Genomic DNA, 14,050 nt, shown 5'->3' on the forward strand with positions numbered 1-14,050 from the left:
CTTCCCGTAGATGCTCACGACAGTAGCACGTGAACATTCGATCAGCTTCGCTGTTTTCGAGATACTCGTTCACAGGCTCTGCATAAGAATAATCTGTCCTTTGTCAAAGCCGCTCATCTCAACGGATTTCCCTTATCTTCGCTACCGCGTCACGTGACCGCAACGCCGCCAGGCGGCATCCACTGTCGCGCCAGGCAGAGGGCACTATGTTTTGGCTGATTAGTGTATATTCCACACTTGAAAAAGTGAGTTGTCTCCTAAATAAAACACGAAATAGTGAAAGTAGCGGCACAATTAGTAAATAGATGTTATTATAGATGCATGACTGTAATTAGTTTAGTTGTTTAATCTTTATTAATGCTATAACGACGCAAAATATAGTCCATATGAACAAAATCATTCAAGCTTCGCAAAACCTACGAGCAGCACTGTGTAGCTGATGAACTTTGCGTCCAAATTCATGCGTAATGTGTATAAATAACATTACACTTATAGTTGATGTGTGCTTTCGCAAGTGCAAGGCTATGAGTAACAGTGGCAGTTTTTGTGTGGGACACTTTGGATTCGACTGCCAGTTGGAGCGGACTTTGGTCGTGTGTGCTGCTAGACGTCGCTTCGTGTGTGTAACAGATACATTACCTAAATATTCAGTCCTGGACTTGTAAAAGTTTCACATGACTTCCGTTGTCTTGTGACAGCCAGAGCGAGAGCATCAGCAGCAGCGAGTACTGTTTGTATAAAGCGTTTATTTTGCATTTTGTTTACGACCTTCCACTAAGGAAGGGATTCTATTTGTGTTTATCTGCTCTGCATAGTAACTAACAGTTCTTGATAAAACTTTACGTAGTTTTCGTGTTAGATTTCTTAGTGTTTTCTTGATCGTTTAGAACAGAAAGCGCCCTAAAACCGTCTTTTGTTTGTTTCGCGGCCGTTAGCCACTAGTCACTTGAATCAGCAGTTGTCTTGTGACAGCCAGAGCGAGAGCACCAGCAGCAGCGAGTACTGTTTGTATAAAGCGTTTTTGTACTTATTTGCTGCGCTTAGCTTTTAAATAGTTTTTCTGGGAAAACCTAGCGTAGTTTTCGCGTCTCGTATTTCAGTCAGTGTTTCTTGATTATCAGAGTAGCTCATCAGAAGATTATCTTGGGAATTTGTCACCGTATAGGGTAGGGTAAACATAGTCATGTGTAGGGACTGTGGTTGTTGTGAGCGGACGCAAGGAGAATTGGCCACTCTTCGGCGGCAGGTGGAGGCTTTGTCTGTTAGGCTCATCGAGCTCGAGGCGCAGGCGTCGGCTCGTAGTGGCGTTGGGGCAACTGTGGTGAGACCTATGCCTACTTCGGTGGCCTTGGAATCACATGGAACCCCTGATGTCGCTGCGTCTTCCGGCAGTGAGCATCTTACCGGTCGGCCATCACTCCAGGGTGAATGGCGGACAGTGGTGGGCTCGCGCGTGCCTGGCCGAAAGGCGAAGGTGGGATCTGGCCGCGTGGCGGCTGCCTTACCCCTTTCCAACAGGTACGGGGTGCTTCCTAGTGGTGATGACATCGTTTCCGAGCCACCACAGGATGCCTCGCCTGTTGGGCCAGTGGCCGATTCTCCGGCAAGGTCCCGACAGTCACAGAGGGCGGGCCTATTAGTTATAGGGAGCTCCAACGTTAGGCGGGTTATGGAGCCCCTCAGGAAAATAGCGGGTAGGTCGGGGAAGAATGCCAGTGTGCACTCGGTGTGCTTGCCGGGGGGTCTCGTCCGTAATGTGGAGGAGGCCCTTCCGGCAGCTATTGAACGCACTGGGTGTGACCGGCTGCAGATAGTAGCACATGTCGGAACGAATGACGCCTGCCGCTTGGGTTCTGAGGCCATCCTTGGTTCCTTCCGGCGGCTGGCTGATTTGGTGAAGACAACCAGCATCGCACGCGGAGTGCAAGCTGAGCTTAATATCTGCAGCATAGTGCCCAGAGTCGATCGCGGTCCTCTGGTTTGGAGCCGTGTGGAGGGTCTAAACCAGAGGCTCAGACGACTCTGCGACTATAATGGTTGCAAATTCATCGACCTCCGTTATTGGGTGGAGAACTGTAGGGCCCCCCTAGACAGGTCAGGCGTGCACTACACACCGGAAGCAGCTACTAGGGTAGCAGAGTACGTGTGGCGTGCACACGGGGGTTTTTTAGGTTAGAGGGACCCCCCCTTGGGCGAAACGATAAAATACCTGACGGCTTACCAGAGAGGACATTATCATCGTTGATAAAGAATGTCCGTCCTCAGAGACCAAAAACAGGAAAAGTTAACGTAATATTGGTAAACTGCAGGAGTATCCAGGGCAAGGTTCCTGAATTAGTATCTCTTATTGAAGGAAATAGTGCGCATATAGTATTAGGAACGGAAAGTTGGTTAAAACCGGAAGTGAACAGTAACGAAATCCTAGACACAGAATGGAATATATACCGCAAGGATAGGATAAACGCCAATGGTGGAGGAGTATTTATAGCAGTAAAGAATTCAATAATATCCAGTGAAGTTATTAGCGAATGCGAATGTGAAATAATCTGGGTTAAGCTAAGTATCAAAGGTGGGTCAGATATGATAGTCGGATGCTTCTATAGACCACCTGCATCAGCAACCGTAGTAGTTGAGCGCCTCAGAGAGAACCTGCAGAACGTCGTGAAGAAGTTTCGTGATCATACTATTGTAGTAGGGGGAGACTTCAATCTACCAGGTATAGAATGGGATAGTCACACAATCAGAACTGGAGCCAGGGACAGAGACTCTTGTGACATTATCCTGACTGCCTTGTCCGAGAATTACTTCGAGCAGATAGTTAGAGAACCAACTTGTGAAGCTAACGTTTTAGACCTCATAGCAACAAATAGACCGGAACTTTTCGACTCCGTAAATGTAGAAGAGGGTATCAGTGATCATAAGTCAGTGGTTGCATCAATGACTACAAGTGTAATAAGAAATGCCAAGAAAGGAAGGAAAATATATTTGCTTAACAAGAGTGATAGGGCACAAATCGCAGAATATCTGAGTGACCACCATCAAACGTTCATTTCTGAGGAAGAGGATGTGGAACAAAAATGGAAAAAATTCAGAAACATCGTCCAGTACGCCTTAGATAAGTTCGTACCGACTAAGGTCCAAAGCGAGGGGAAAGATCCACCGTGGTATAACAATCAAGTACGAAAGGTACTACGGAAACAAAGAAAGCTTCATCATAGGTTTAAGAGTAGTCGAATCATAGCTGATAAGGAAAAGCTGAACGAAGCGAAAAAGAGCGTAAAGAGAGCAATGAGAGAAGCATTCAACGAATTCGAACATAAAACATTGGCAAACAATCTAAACAAGAACCCTAAAAAGTTTTGGTCATATGTAAAATCGGTAAGCGGATCTAAATCCCCTATTCAGTCACTCGTTGACCACGATGGCACCGAAACAGAGGACGACCGAAGAAAGGCAGAAATACTGAATTCAGTGTTCCGAAACTGTTTCACTGCGGAAAATCGTAACACGGTCCCTGACTTCAGCCGTCGCACGGACGCCAAAATGGAAAATATTGAAATAAACGATATCGGAATTGAAAAACAACTGCTATCACTTAGTAGCGGAAAAGCATCCGGACCAGATGAGATACCCTTAAGATTCTACAGTGATTATGCTAAAGAACTTGCCCCCTTTCTATCAGCAATTTATCGTAGATCGCTGGAAGAACGTAAAGTACCTAGCGACTGGAAGAAAGCGCAGGTCGTTCCCATTTTCAAGAAGGGTCATAAATCAGATGCGAATAATTATAGGCCTATTTCGCTTACGTCAATCTGTTGTAGAATAATGGAACATGTTTTGTGTTCTCGTATTATGACGTTCTTAGATAATACAAATCTCCTTCATCATAACCAACATGGATTCCGCAAACAGAGATCATGTGAAACTCAGCTCGCCCTATTTGCCCAAGAAATTCACAGTGCCGTAGACACTGGCGAGCAGATTGATGCCGTATTCCTGGACTTCAGGAAGGCATTTGATACGGTTCCGCACTTACGTTTAGTGAAAAAAATACGAGCTTACGGAATATCGGACCAGGTTTGTGATTGGATTCAGGATTTCCTAGAAGAAAGAACACAACATGTCATTCTTAACGGTTCAAAATCTGCAGATGTAGAGGTAATTTCGGGAGTACCGCAAGGAAGCGTGATAGGACCTTTATTGTTTACAATATACATAAATGACTTAGTTGACAACGTCGGTAGCTCCGTGAGGCTATTTGCAGATGACACGGTTGTCTACAAGAAAGTAGCAACATCAGAAGACTCGTACGTACTCCAGGAAGACCTGCAGAGGATTAATGCATGGTGCGACAGCTGGCAGCTTTCCCTAAACGTAGATAAATGTAATATAATGCGCATACATAGGGGCAGAAATCCATTCCAGTACGATTATGCCATAGGTGGTAAATCATTGGAAGCGGTAACGACCGTAAAATACTTAGGAGTTACTATCCGGAGCGATGTGAAGTGGAATGATCACATAAAACAAATAGTGGGAAAAGCAGGCGCCAGGTTGAGATTCATAGGAAGAATTCTAAGAAAATGTGACTCATCGACGAAAGAAGTAGCTTACAAAACGCTTGTTCGTCCGATTCTTGAGTATTGCTCATCAGTATGGGACCCTTACCAGGTTGGATTAATAGAAGAGATAGACATCATCCAGCGAAAAGCAGCGCGATTCGTCATGGGGACATTTAGTCAGCGCGAGAGCGTTACGGAGATGCTGAACAAGCTCCAGTGGCGGACACTTCAAGAAAGGCGTTATGCAATACGGAGAGGTTTATTATCGAAATTACGAGAGAGCACATTCCGGGAAGAGATGGGCAACATATTACTACCGCCCACATATATCTCGCGTAATGATCACAACGAAAAGATCCGAGAAATTAGAGCAAATACGGAGACTTACAAGCAGTCGTTCTTCCCACGCACAATTCGTGAATGGAACAGGGAAGGGGGGATCAGATAGTGGTACAATAAGTACCCTCCGCCACACACCGTAAGGTGGCTCGCGGAGTATAGATGTAGATGTAGATGTAGATGTAGATGTTTGACTGGTGAAGTCTTCCATTTGTAAGGTATACGACCATGCAGACGTGGCATGTAGTAATTCCATGCAGACGTTTTGATCGCTAAAAAGTTTATCTATGACATGTGTCGAGTGATAATCATCAGATAAAAGCCGGCCAGAGAGGCCGAGCGCTTCTAGGCGCTACAGTGTGGAACCGCACGACCGCTACGGTCGCAGATTCGAATCCTGCCTCGGGCATGGATGTGTGTGGTGTCCTTAGGTTAGTTAGGTTTAAGTAGTTCTAAGTTCTAGGGGACTGATGACCTCAGAAGTTAAGTCCCATAGTGCTCAGAGCCATTTGAACCATCAGATAAAATATGCATAGTGCCTAGTCGGGCTGTTGATACCTATTTTATTTGATGATGAGTAGTCGAAAAAAGTTTTTAGTGATCAAGACATTTCCATGGAATTACTACATGCCAAGTTTCGGATGTGACGATTACAAGAACTCTTGTGGGCTTGGAAAAACTAGTGTTGGGCGAACTGTTTGGTTGGGAGTTGTAGTAATTTGGGTGTGATAATCGCAAAGACTTTGAAACACTTCCAGCGTGAGAAATATATTTTCGGCTTAGGCGACTAAGTCTAAATGGGGAAACTGTGCTGAGTCAGCACTGAGAGTGATTAACACACAGTATAATATCGTTACTTCGCGACTGCAGGACTTGAGCATAGAAGTGTGCTGAACAATATTAAATAGTTTTCGTGGATTTTCGGAAGATTAAATGAACGCATGATGCTTGTCAGACTTAGGTTCTCGGACTGATGATATTATATTAATAATAGAAGATGGTGAGAAGTGTGGAATGATGTTTTGTTTGTTTTTTCCTGCAGTAAACTCAATTTGTGAATCACAGATTCAGGTGAACATTATTTCACCGGAAATTCCTGTCGTGTATTTACGAGTATTAAACTGGTGAATTGTTTCACATGGGGTTAATGTGAGAGGTGCATTGCTTGGGACCTGGGCAGTGACTATTTGAAATCCAGTCACACATTAGAAGACCCTAAGAAGAATGCTTTGTCTGACTTTTATTTAGTTCCCTTATTCGTGCCAACGGACAAGGGGCTCACGAATTGATCTTCAGTGAAAGCAACAGTGAATGACTTGACCATCAGACAATTGTCTATACAGTAGGAATCAGTGAGATGAGCAGTGTGGTTACTCATCTTACATTTCCTAAATTATATGGTTTTACATTCCACATTATGTGATGCATACTGTGCGGCGAATACATAGAAAAGAGACTGTACAGACGAACCAGACAGGCAATTACATGGGATGAGGCTCACTCTTGGCAAGCAGCCGACACAGAGCAGAACGAAAATACTGGCTGCCAGGAACGACAGTTTCTGTTTGACGAACGATGCAGTGGCAGCAGAATGCGGCACATGACGCCTAATATCTTCCAAATCAGAAGACACCAAGAAATAACATCTGTAGACTACAGCTAGTTATAACCATGCTCGGCTGTGCCCTAAACAGGCATGTTAAACCTGGAATTGCTACAGTGTGGTAGCAGTACCAGTGGATAGCTAGATTGTTGCTATACTGATGAAATACACCAACCACACACATGGAACGATACAGGGACTTGTATTAGAATAGAAGATTCGTTAGACTAGCATAGGAGACGGACTAAAGGCAGCGCCTCCACGTTCATGTGGAGATGTTTCCCTAAAGTCAGTCAATCAGTGAGAAATCAGTACGCCGCGTGGAGGCGAGTGGCTCGAAGTGCGCTACCGTCGTCCTCGCATTTGGAATGGCACTGGAGATGTGACTCGCTCATTTTAATCTGTCCTCTTCTCTTTTCCGCTCCTAATCAAATAACCCTTAGTTAAAATCCTCTCATTTGTCAGTCTAGAGTTATTTTTAAGTTTTCATTTAACTGTTTAATCTTAAGTACATACGAGGGTCATTCAATAAGTAATGCCTCACATTTATTTTTCTCAAAACATATTTTTTAAAAGAGTCAGAATTTGGTGCGAATATACATCAAATGTCCTTGTCCATGTGCTATTTTTCTGCGTAGTCTCCATCACGTTCCATGGGCGTACGCCAACGTTGTGGAAGAACATATACTCCCTGCTGGTGAAAGCTCTTGTCCTGTAGGCGTAGCCATGTTTTCACTGCATGACTGACACTATCGTAATCTTCAAAATGTACTCCCCGTAGAGAATCTTTAAGCGGCCCAAAGAGATGAAAACCCAAGGGTGCCCGGTCTGGACTGTAGGGTGGATGAGCCAATGATGCCCAACCCAATTTGGCGATGTGTTCCCGGGTTCTCAGACTTCTGTGTAGGTGTGCATTATCGTGTTGGAGCAAGATTTCTGGTAGATTCTTGTCTGATCGAACACACCAGAAATGGTTCTTGAGTTTATTCAGCCTCTTCACGTATGCTTCTGAATTAATGATTGACCTTCTTGGCATCACGTGCACGAGAATGATGCCATCACAATCCCAGAAGACTGCCACCATGACTTTTCTGGCGGAGGGGGTTGTGGTGAATGATGACGATGGACTGCCTTTTTGTTTCCAGTGAAAAGTTGTAGACACAGCTTTCATCCCCCATAACGATCTGTGGCAGATAGGTCTCTCCGTCGGTCTCAGAACACTCCATCAATTCAGATGAAATGGTCTTTCCTTGAATCTTGTGATCCGCTGTGAGCATTCGTAGAACCCGTCGTGAGCACCTCTTTGAATATCCGAGAGTCTCGATCATTACAGACGCACTTCCAACGCTGACCGGCGACTGTAGAGCCAGTTGCCGAGTTGTGATGCGCCGCGCGATTTAGCATGTCTAGAGCAGTGGCTGTGATAGGACGTCCCAAGTGTGGCCGATCACAGATCACTGTTCCTGCATTTCCTTAGGCTGCAACTTTCTTTACCCATCACCCAACTGTACTCTTATCAACTGCAGCATCTGCATACACTGCACACAAACGTTTACAGATGTTGACCACGGTTTCTTTTTCCGTGCACAAGAATTCACTAACAGCACGCAGCTTGTAATGTGAGTAGTATGCAGATCCCATTTTGACGCTGTACTACGGCTGTACCATCTGCCAGAACGGTTTAAAACTTCGCCGGCGCACAAAACAAACATCAGATGCGAAGCACCAAGAAGGATGTTTGTCTATGTATATTATGGCCTTTCAAAACAAAATGCGGGGCATTACTTGTTGAACGACCCTCGTACTAGGATACAACAGAAATGTCGTTTGTACAACTTTTAAGGAAATTTAATAGCAAAAAGCCTGGTGTGACCTGGAAGGCGGCGAGCCGCAGGAAGAGGACGGCGGCGCACGTGAAGGGCGGCAGCGCGGCGAGCAGGTGGGCGGCGGCGGCGGCACCGGCGCGGCGGCCACGCCCCCCGGGGCCGGCCCCCGCCGCCAGCGGTCCCTCGTGCACCGCCAGCTGCAGGCGGCAGCCGCGCAGCGCCAGGTCGCGCACGCCCGTCGCGCGCAGCAGAGACACCAGCGCCGCCAGCGACCCCTCCTCCTGCAACAGCGCGGCCCGCAGGTTCAAATGGCTCTGAGCACTATGGGACTTAACTGCTGAGGTCATCAGTCCCCTAGAACTTAGAACTACTTGTAACTAACCTAAGGACATCACACACATCCATGCCCAAGGCAGGATTCGAACCTGCCACAGTAGCGGTCGCGCGGTTCCAGACTGAAGCGCCTAGAACCGCTCGGCCACCCTGGCCGGCACATTGTCACAATCTTTGGTGTGTTTATGTTAGTGGGTCATGTTTCTTTGTGAAATGTCAGGTAAAAATGTTCATTTATGACGAACTGCAGGTTCCTATATACTGAAACAAATTCTAAGTAACTCTACCATCCCTTCAAAAGTATAATCTTGGCACCATATGACGACAACAAGCGCCTGTTATACTTTTTGTAACAAAATGAAACCAGTCAAACAACTAGCTGCACCTAGCGGGTATATATGCAAAAACTAATGGGTGTTCCTTCAGCTTATTCTTTTGACACCGTACTGATGCAGTGTTCTAAATCGTTTCTATGCACACTGTACATACAGAGACAGTTCACAACATATTTATCTGCTGCTTGAACACAAGGCAGTCATCTGTTCAGTCTTTCTGATATAAGGACTAGCACCATCCTTAGGCCAAACAAGTCTGTAATGGTGGGGTTCTACAAATAAATGGATCAGCCTACAGAACTCACCTTGAGTGCTGCGCCATCATACAATGATGTGATGATAGTCTAAGGCCAGCACAGTAATCACCTGGGGGTGAACAAAATGGATAATACTCCTTGGTCATCTGTTGATTTATGCAGTGTTCTGCGTGACACAGTTCCTCCCAGTCCAACTTTGTAAATTGCACCTCAACACTTCTTGATACACTTCAAATTTCTAGCACAACATGACAGTAACTATTCACTGATGCTTCTATAACAGCATTTAAGCACTTTGAACTGCAAGTTGTTATAAGTTGAAGTTAATAGTGTTAGAGCACTGGGAGGAATCGGCAGCTTCTCCTCCACCAAATGAGCACTCTGTCCTTACAGTAACACCAGAATGTTCTGGAATGGTATGGTTGTTGGAGACTGTACTGATCTGCACCGTGTGTAGTAGGACCCCCCAGCAAATTTCTTCTGAGTGTCGGGGATTGGTTGAGTGTCTTCATTACACAAATCGATGAACAGGGTTGATAATAGCAGCTCATTGTTCTGCCCCAACATGCTGGAAAGATGCGCTACAGAATCCCTTGGAGCTGCTGCCGTTGCCTGTCCCAATAGTCCAGAGGTTGTTGCAGGTCTCCACGAGGCCGTGGCTGCTACTGACCCAGACATTCCGGAAGTTTCTGCAGGCTCCAACAAGCCAGAGGTTGCTGCTGGTCTGGGCGTGTCAGAGGTCTCTGACAAACATGAAGGAGAACAAACAGCAAGTATCCACAGACAGGGACCTGGAGTTGAACAGAGACATGGAACTAAACTGTATGAACTTACTTTTACACTTCTTCTACAAGGCAGAGACGGTTGATGATCTTGGTTGCTGTTGACACCTCACAGTTCTTCCACTGACTGACTGCAACTGAAGCTGCATCCGTCTTGCACCTCCTGATGTCATTATCACATGACTGGATGTAATATTCCTGCGATCCTATTGCCTCCCGCCAATTTTCAGGTTGGGGGGGGGAGGGGAATGCCGCATTCCTGTTGGTTCCCAGGGAACAAAACCCACTTCAAGTGTCCTCAGTTGAGCCTCATACATCAGTGGGAGCACCTCTGGTTGATTCAGTCTGGAGCAGTGAAACAGGACAAAATTGTTTCCTGCACTGTGAATTGACTGGCTTTTTCAAAAAAAAAAAAAAGGAACAGCTCCAGCAAAGGCAATAGTCTCTTCAGTTGTAAAATGCATCCTCAACACATCCAGCTGCTTCACCATTATGTGCTGGAAAGTATTCCCACTACTCACATCCACTATCAACTACTATCATTCCCCTTATAGGGAGATCTGGGTGCAGTTCTCAGCTGTATGCTTACTGATAATACACATATTAAATTCCTCTCTCTCCAACATCAACATCTCGTCAATTCTACCAAAAACAAAGGCAGCACTTTCCTCTCCATATTTTTTCCCACCAGTTCAGAAGTGGAGGAGAGGAGTCATCCCTCTCACATTTCGATACAACCTTCCTCTCTGGCTGCTCAGCACAGTTCACAAGTTTGGGAGGGGAGCAGTTGTGCTTATTTGAATTTCAGGCAGCAAGACTGTAGAGTAATTGTCAGTTCGGTTTCCCCACCAAAATTAGGAAATTCCTCCAGCAGAATAATACACATATAAATAAATAAACATAGTTACCAAGTCCATGTCTTATATGCTAACTGAATTTTATAAATGAACAGTATATCCTCTGCACTGTAAATGAGATTGGTCTGAATTTCATGTCATGAGATCCTCCCATGCCAACAGCTCACCACAGACTCAGCATTTCTCGTCAATTTCCAGAAGGGGAGGAGGAGGAGGGAGAGGGGTAGGGGTTTCTCAGAATGACGCATTATCCCCTGGAGCATCACACATCCACTCCCAGTGGGTCATAAATCAATTAGTATAACAATAGGTTGAGGGATGGGAGAGGGGATAATTATCCTCCGAAAGTATTCTTACCCCTCAGTATATGGAACCCATACAAACAAAATGCGCTCACAGCCATTGTATCCCACTACTTAGTACTACCTGGTCGTTTTCGAAAATTTATGTGCACAGACAGATATTTGCATAAGAACTCTAATCATTGTCCGCAACAAAAGGGATATGTCATTAAAAGTCTTGCTGACAAAGCCAAAAGACTTTGTGAGCAGCCTTTTTATACAGGGTGTTTCAAAAATGACCGGTATATTTGAAACGGTAATAAAAACTAAACGAGCAGCGATAGAAATACACCGTTTGTTGCAATATGCTTGGGACAACAGTACATTTTCAGGCAGACAAACTTTCGAAATTACAGCAGTTACAATTGTCAACAACAGATGGCGCTGCGGTCTGGGAAACTCTATAGTACGATATTTTCCACATATCCACCATACGTAGCAATAATATGGCGTAGTCTCTGAATGAAATTACCCGAAACCTTTGACAACGTGTCTGGCGGAATGGCTTCACATGCAGATGAGATGTACTGATTCAGCTGTTCAATTGTTTCTGGATTCTGGCGGTACACCTGGTCTTTCAAGTGTCCCCACAGAAAGAAGTCACAGGGGTTCATGTCTGGCGAATAGGGAGGTCAATCCACGCCGCCTCCTGTATGTTTCGGATAGCCCAAAGCAATCACACGATCATCGAAATATTAATTCAGGAAATTAAAGACGTCGGCCGTGCGATGTGGCCGGGCACCATCTTGCATAAACCACGAGGTGTTCGCAGTGTCGTCTAAGGCAGTTTGTACCGCCACAAATTCACGAAGAATGTCCAGATAGCGTGATGCAGTAATCGTTTCGGATCTGAAAAATGGGCCAATGATTCCTTTGGAAGAAATGGCGGCCCAGACCAGTACTTTTTGAGGATGCAGGGACGATGGGACTGCAACATGAGGCTTTTCGGTTCCCCATATGCGCCAGTTCTGTTTATTGACGAAGCCGTCCAGGTAAAAATAAGCTTCGTCAGTAAACCAAATGCTGCCCACATGCATATCGCCGTCATCAATCCTGTGCACTATATCGTTAGCGAATGTCTCTCGTGCAGCAATGGTAACGACGCTGAGGGGTTGCCGCGTTTGAATTTTGTACGGATAGAGGTGTAAACTCTGGCGCATGAGACAATATGTGGACGTTGGCGTCATTTGGACCGCAGCTGCAACACGACGAACGGAAACCCAAGGCCGCTGTCGGATCACCTGCTGCACTAGCTGCGCGTTGCCCTCTGTGGTTGCCGTACGCGGTCGCCCTACCTTTCCAGCACGTTCATCCGTCACGTTCCCAGTCCGTTGAAATTTTTCAAACGGATCCTTTATTGTATCGCTTTTCGGTCCTTTGGTTACATTAAACCTCCGTTGAAAACTTCGTCTTGTTGCAACAACACTGTGTTCTAGGCGGTGGAATTCCAACACCAGAAAAATCCTCTGTTCTAAGGAATAAACCATGTTATCTACAGCACACTTGCACGTTGTGAACAGCACACGCTTACAGCAGAAAGACGACGTACAGAATGGCGCACCCACGGACTGCGTTGTCTTCTATATCTTTCACATCACTTGCAGCGCCATCTGTTGTTGAAAATTGTAACTACTGTAATTTCGAAAGTTTGTCCGCCTGAAAATGTACTGTTGTCCCAAGCATATTGCAACAAACGGTGTATTTCTATTGCTGCTCGTTTAGTTTTCATTGCCGTTTCAAATATACTGGTCATTTTTGAAACACCCTGTACTTCTGTGTGTTATAGTAAATACAAACCTGGGAATGTGTGCTGACAACCTAAATGTCCTACTGATCTCAAAGACACATCACGTACATGAAATTGAAAATAATACTGTGTGTGTGAAAGGCGGTCTCATTCATAAGCAAATAAATAAGCAAACCAATAGTTCATAACATATAAACCAATAATTTCACGCTCAGTAGACTTGGTCAGTGCAAACAGTTTGAAAAAAAAATAACTGTATAAAAAAAACTGTAATGTTGATCTGTATAAGAAATAACGCGAAACGCATGAAAATTTCTGCACTGGCATATGGCCCTGGTAAAATAAAGAAACTGACACAGCCTAAATTGCGCAAAGGAAACGAAACAATCACGTATCACAGTCCCGCCTACAAAATGGAGTGCTGGCAGAAGCAGCAACACAGCAGGGCTCCGCGTTAGCTAAAAATGTACTGCAGGTACAGGGAAACTAGGTTCATAATCTTGACAGAGAATGCGAATGAAACACATGACTGAACTTTTAAGTACTGAAATTTCAGATACGGAGGAACTTATCAAAGAAAACAATTCCAGACTATAATATGAAGGTTCATTTAATCTAATAACTTCCATGGTGCAGCAAATTAACTCAGAAGATCAATCAATAGAATAATTATTAAAAACTCGCCTCTAAGGAGGGTGAAGTGGACCAAGAATACAAGTCCACAAAAATAAAAATAAACTTTTTACTTAATCAAATAATACCTTGTACTTCATTTCGAAACCTTTTTTATGCCTGTATGCTATCCAACCATTGTTCTGAGTCATCATTCCTCCTTTTAATAAATCTGCAACTCACATAGTTTCAAAAGTGAGGTCATGCATTAGACTGTAAACTCAACAAATCCGCCCTCCCCCTTACTGCATACTACTGCTTTGTACTACTGACAGTGCAAGATTCTACGAGTCCACAGACAGAGGTACTGTTGCCTAATGACAGTATATGTCCGCAATTGTTCAAATATCAGTTTTTCTTTACAAATATTAATACATCCAATAACAGCATAAAAAA

The 14,050-nt window shown here is 44.8% G+C and overlaps 1 protein-coding gene across 1 annotated transcript in view; it reads right to left on the bottom strand.

Moving 5' to 3' along the window:
- Nucleotides 1-14,050, bottom strand: part of LOC126188830 (uncharacterized) — a 129,136-nt gene that overhangs the window by 23,539 nt on the left and 91,547 nt on the right. Inside the window, exon 11 of the mRNA XM_049930443.1 lies at nucleotides 8,378-8,611. Within this exon, the coding sequence (XP_049786400.1) occupies nucleotides 8,378-8,611 (234 nt within the window). The remainder of the gene's footprint in view (nucleotides 1-8,377; nucleotides 8,612-14,050) is intronic.

Source organism: Schistocerca cancellata, chromosome 5 (genome assembly GCF_023864275.1).
Source record: "Schistocerca cancellata isolate TAMUIC-IGC-003103 chromosome 5, iqSchCanc2.1, whole genome shotgun sequence".
In the NCBI taxonomy this organism is placed as follows: Eukaryota; Metazoa; Arthropoda; class Insecta; order Orthoptera; family Acrididae; genus Schistocerca; species Schistocerca cancellata.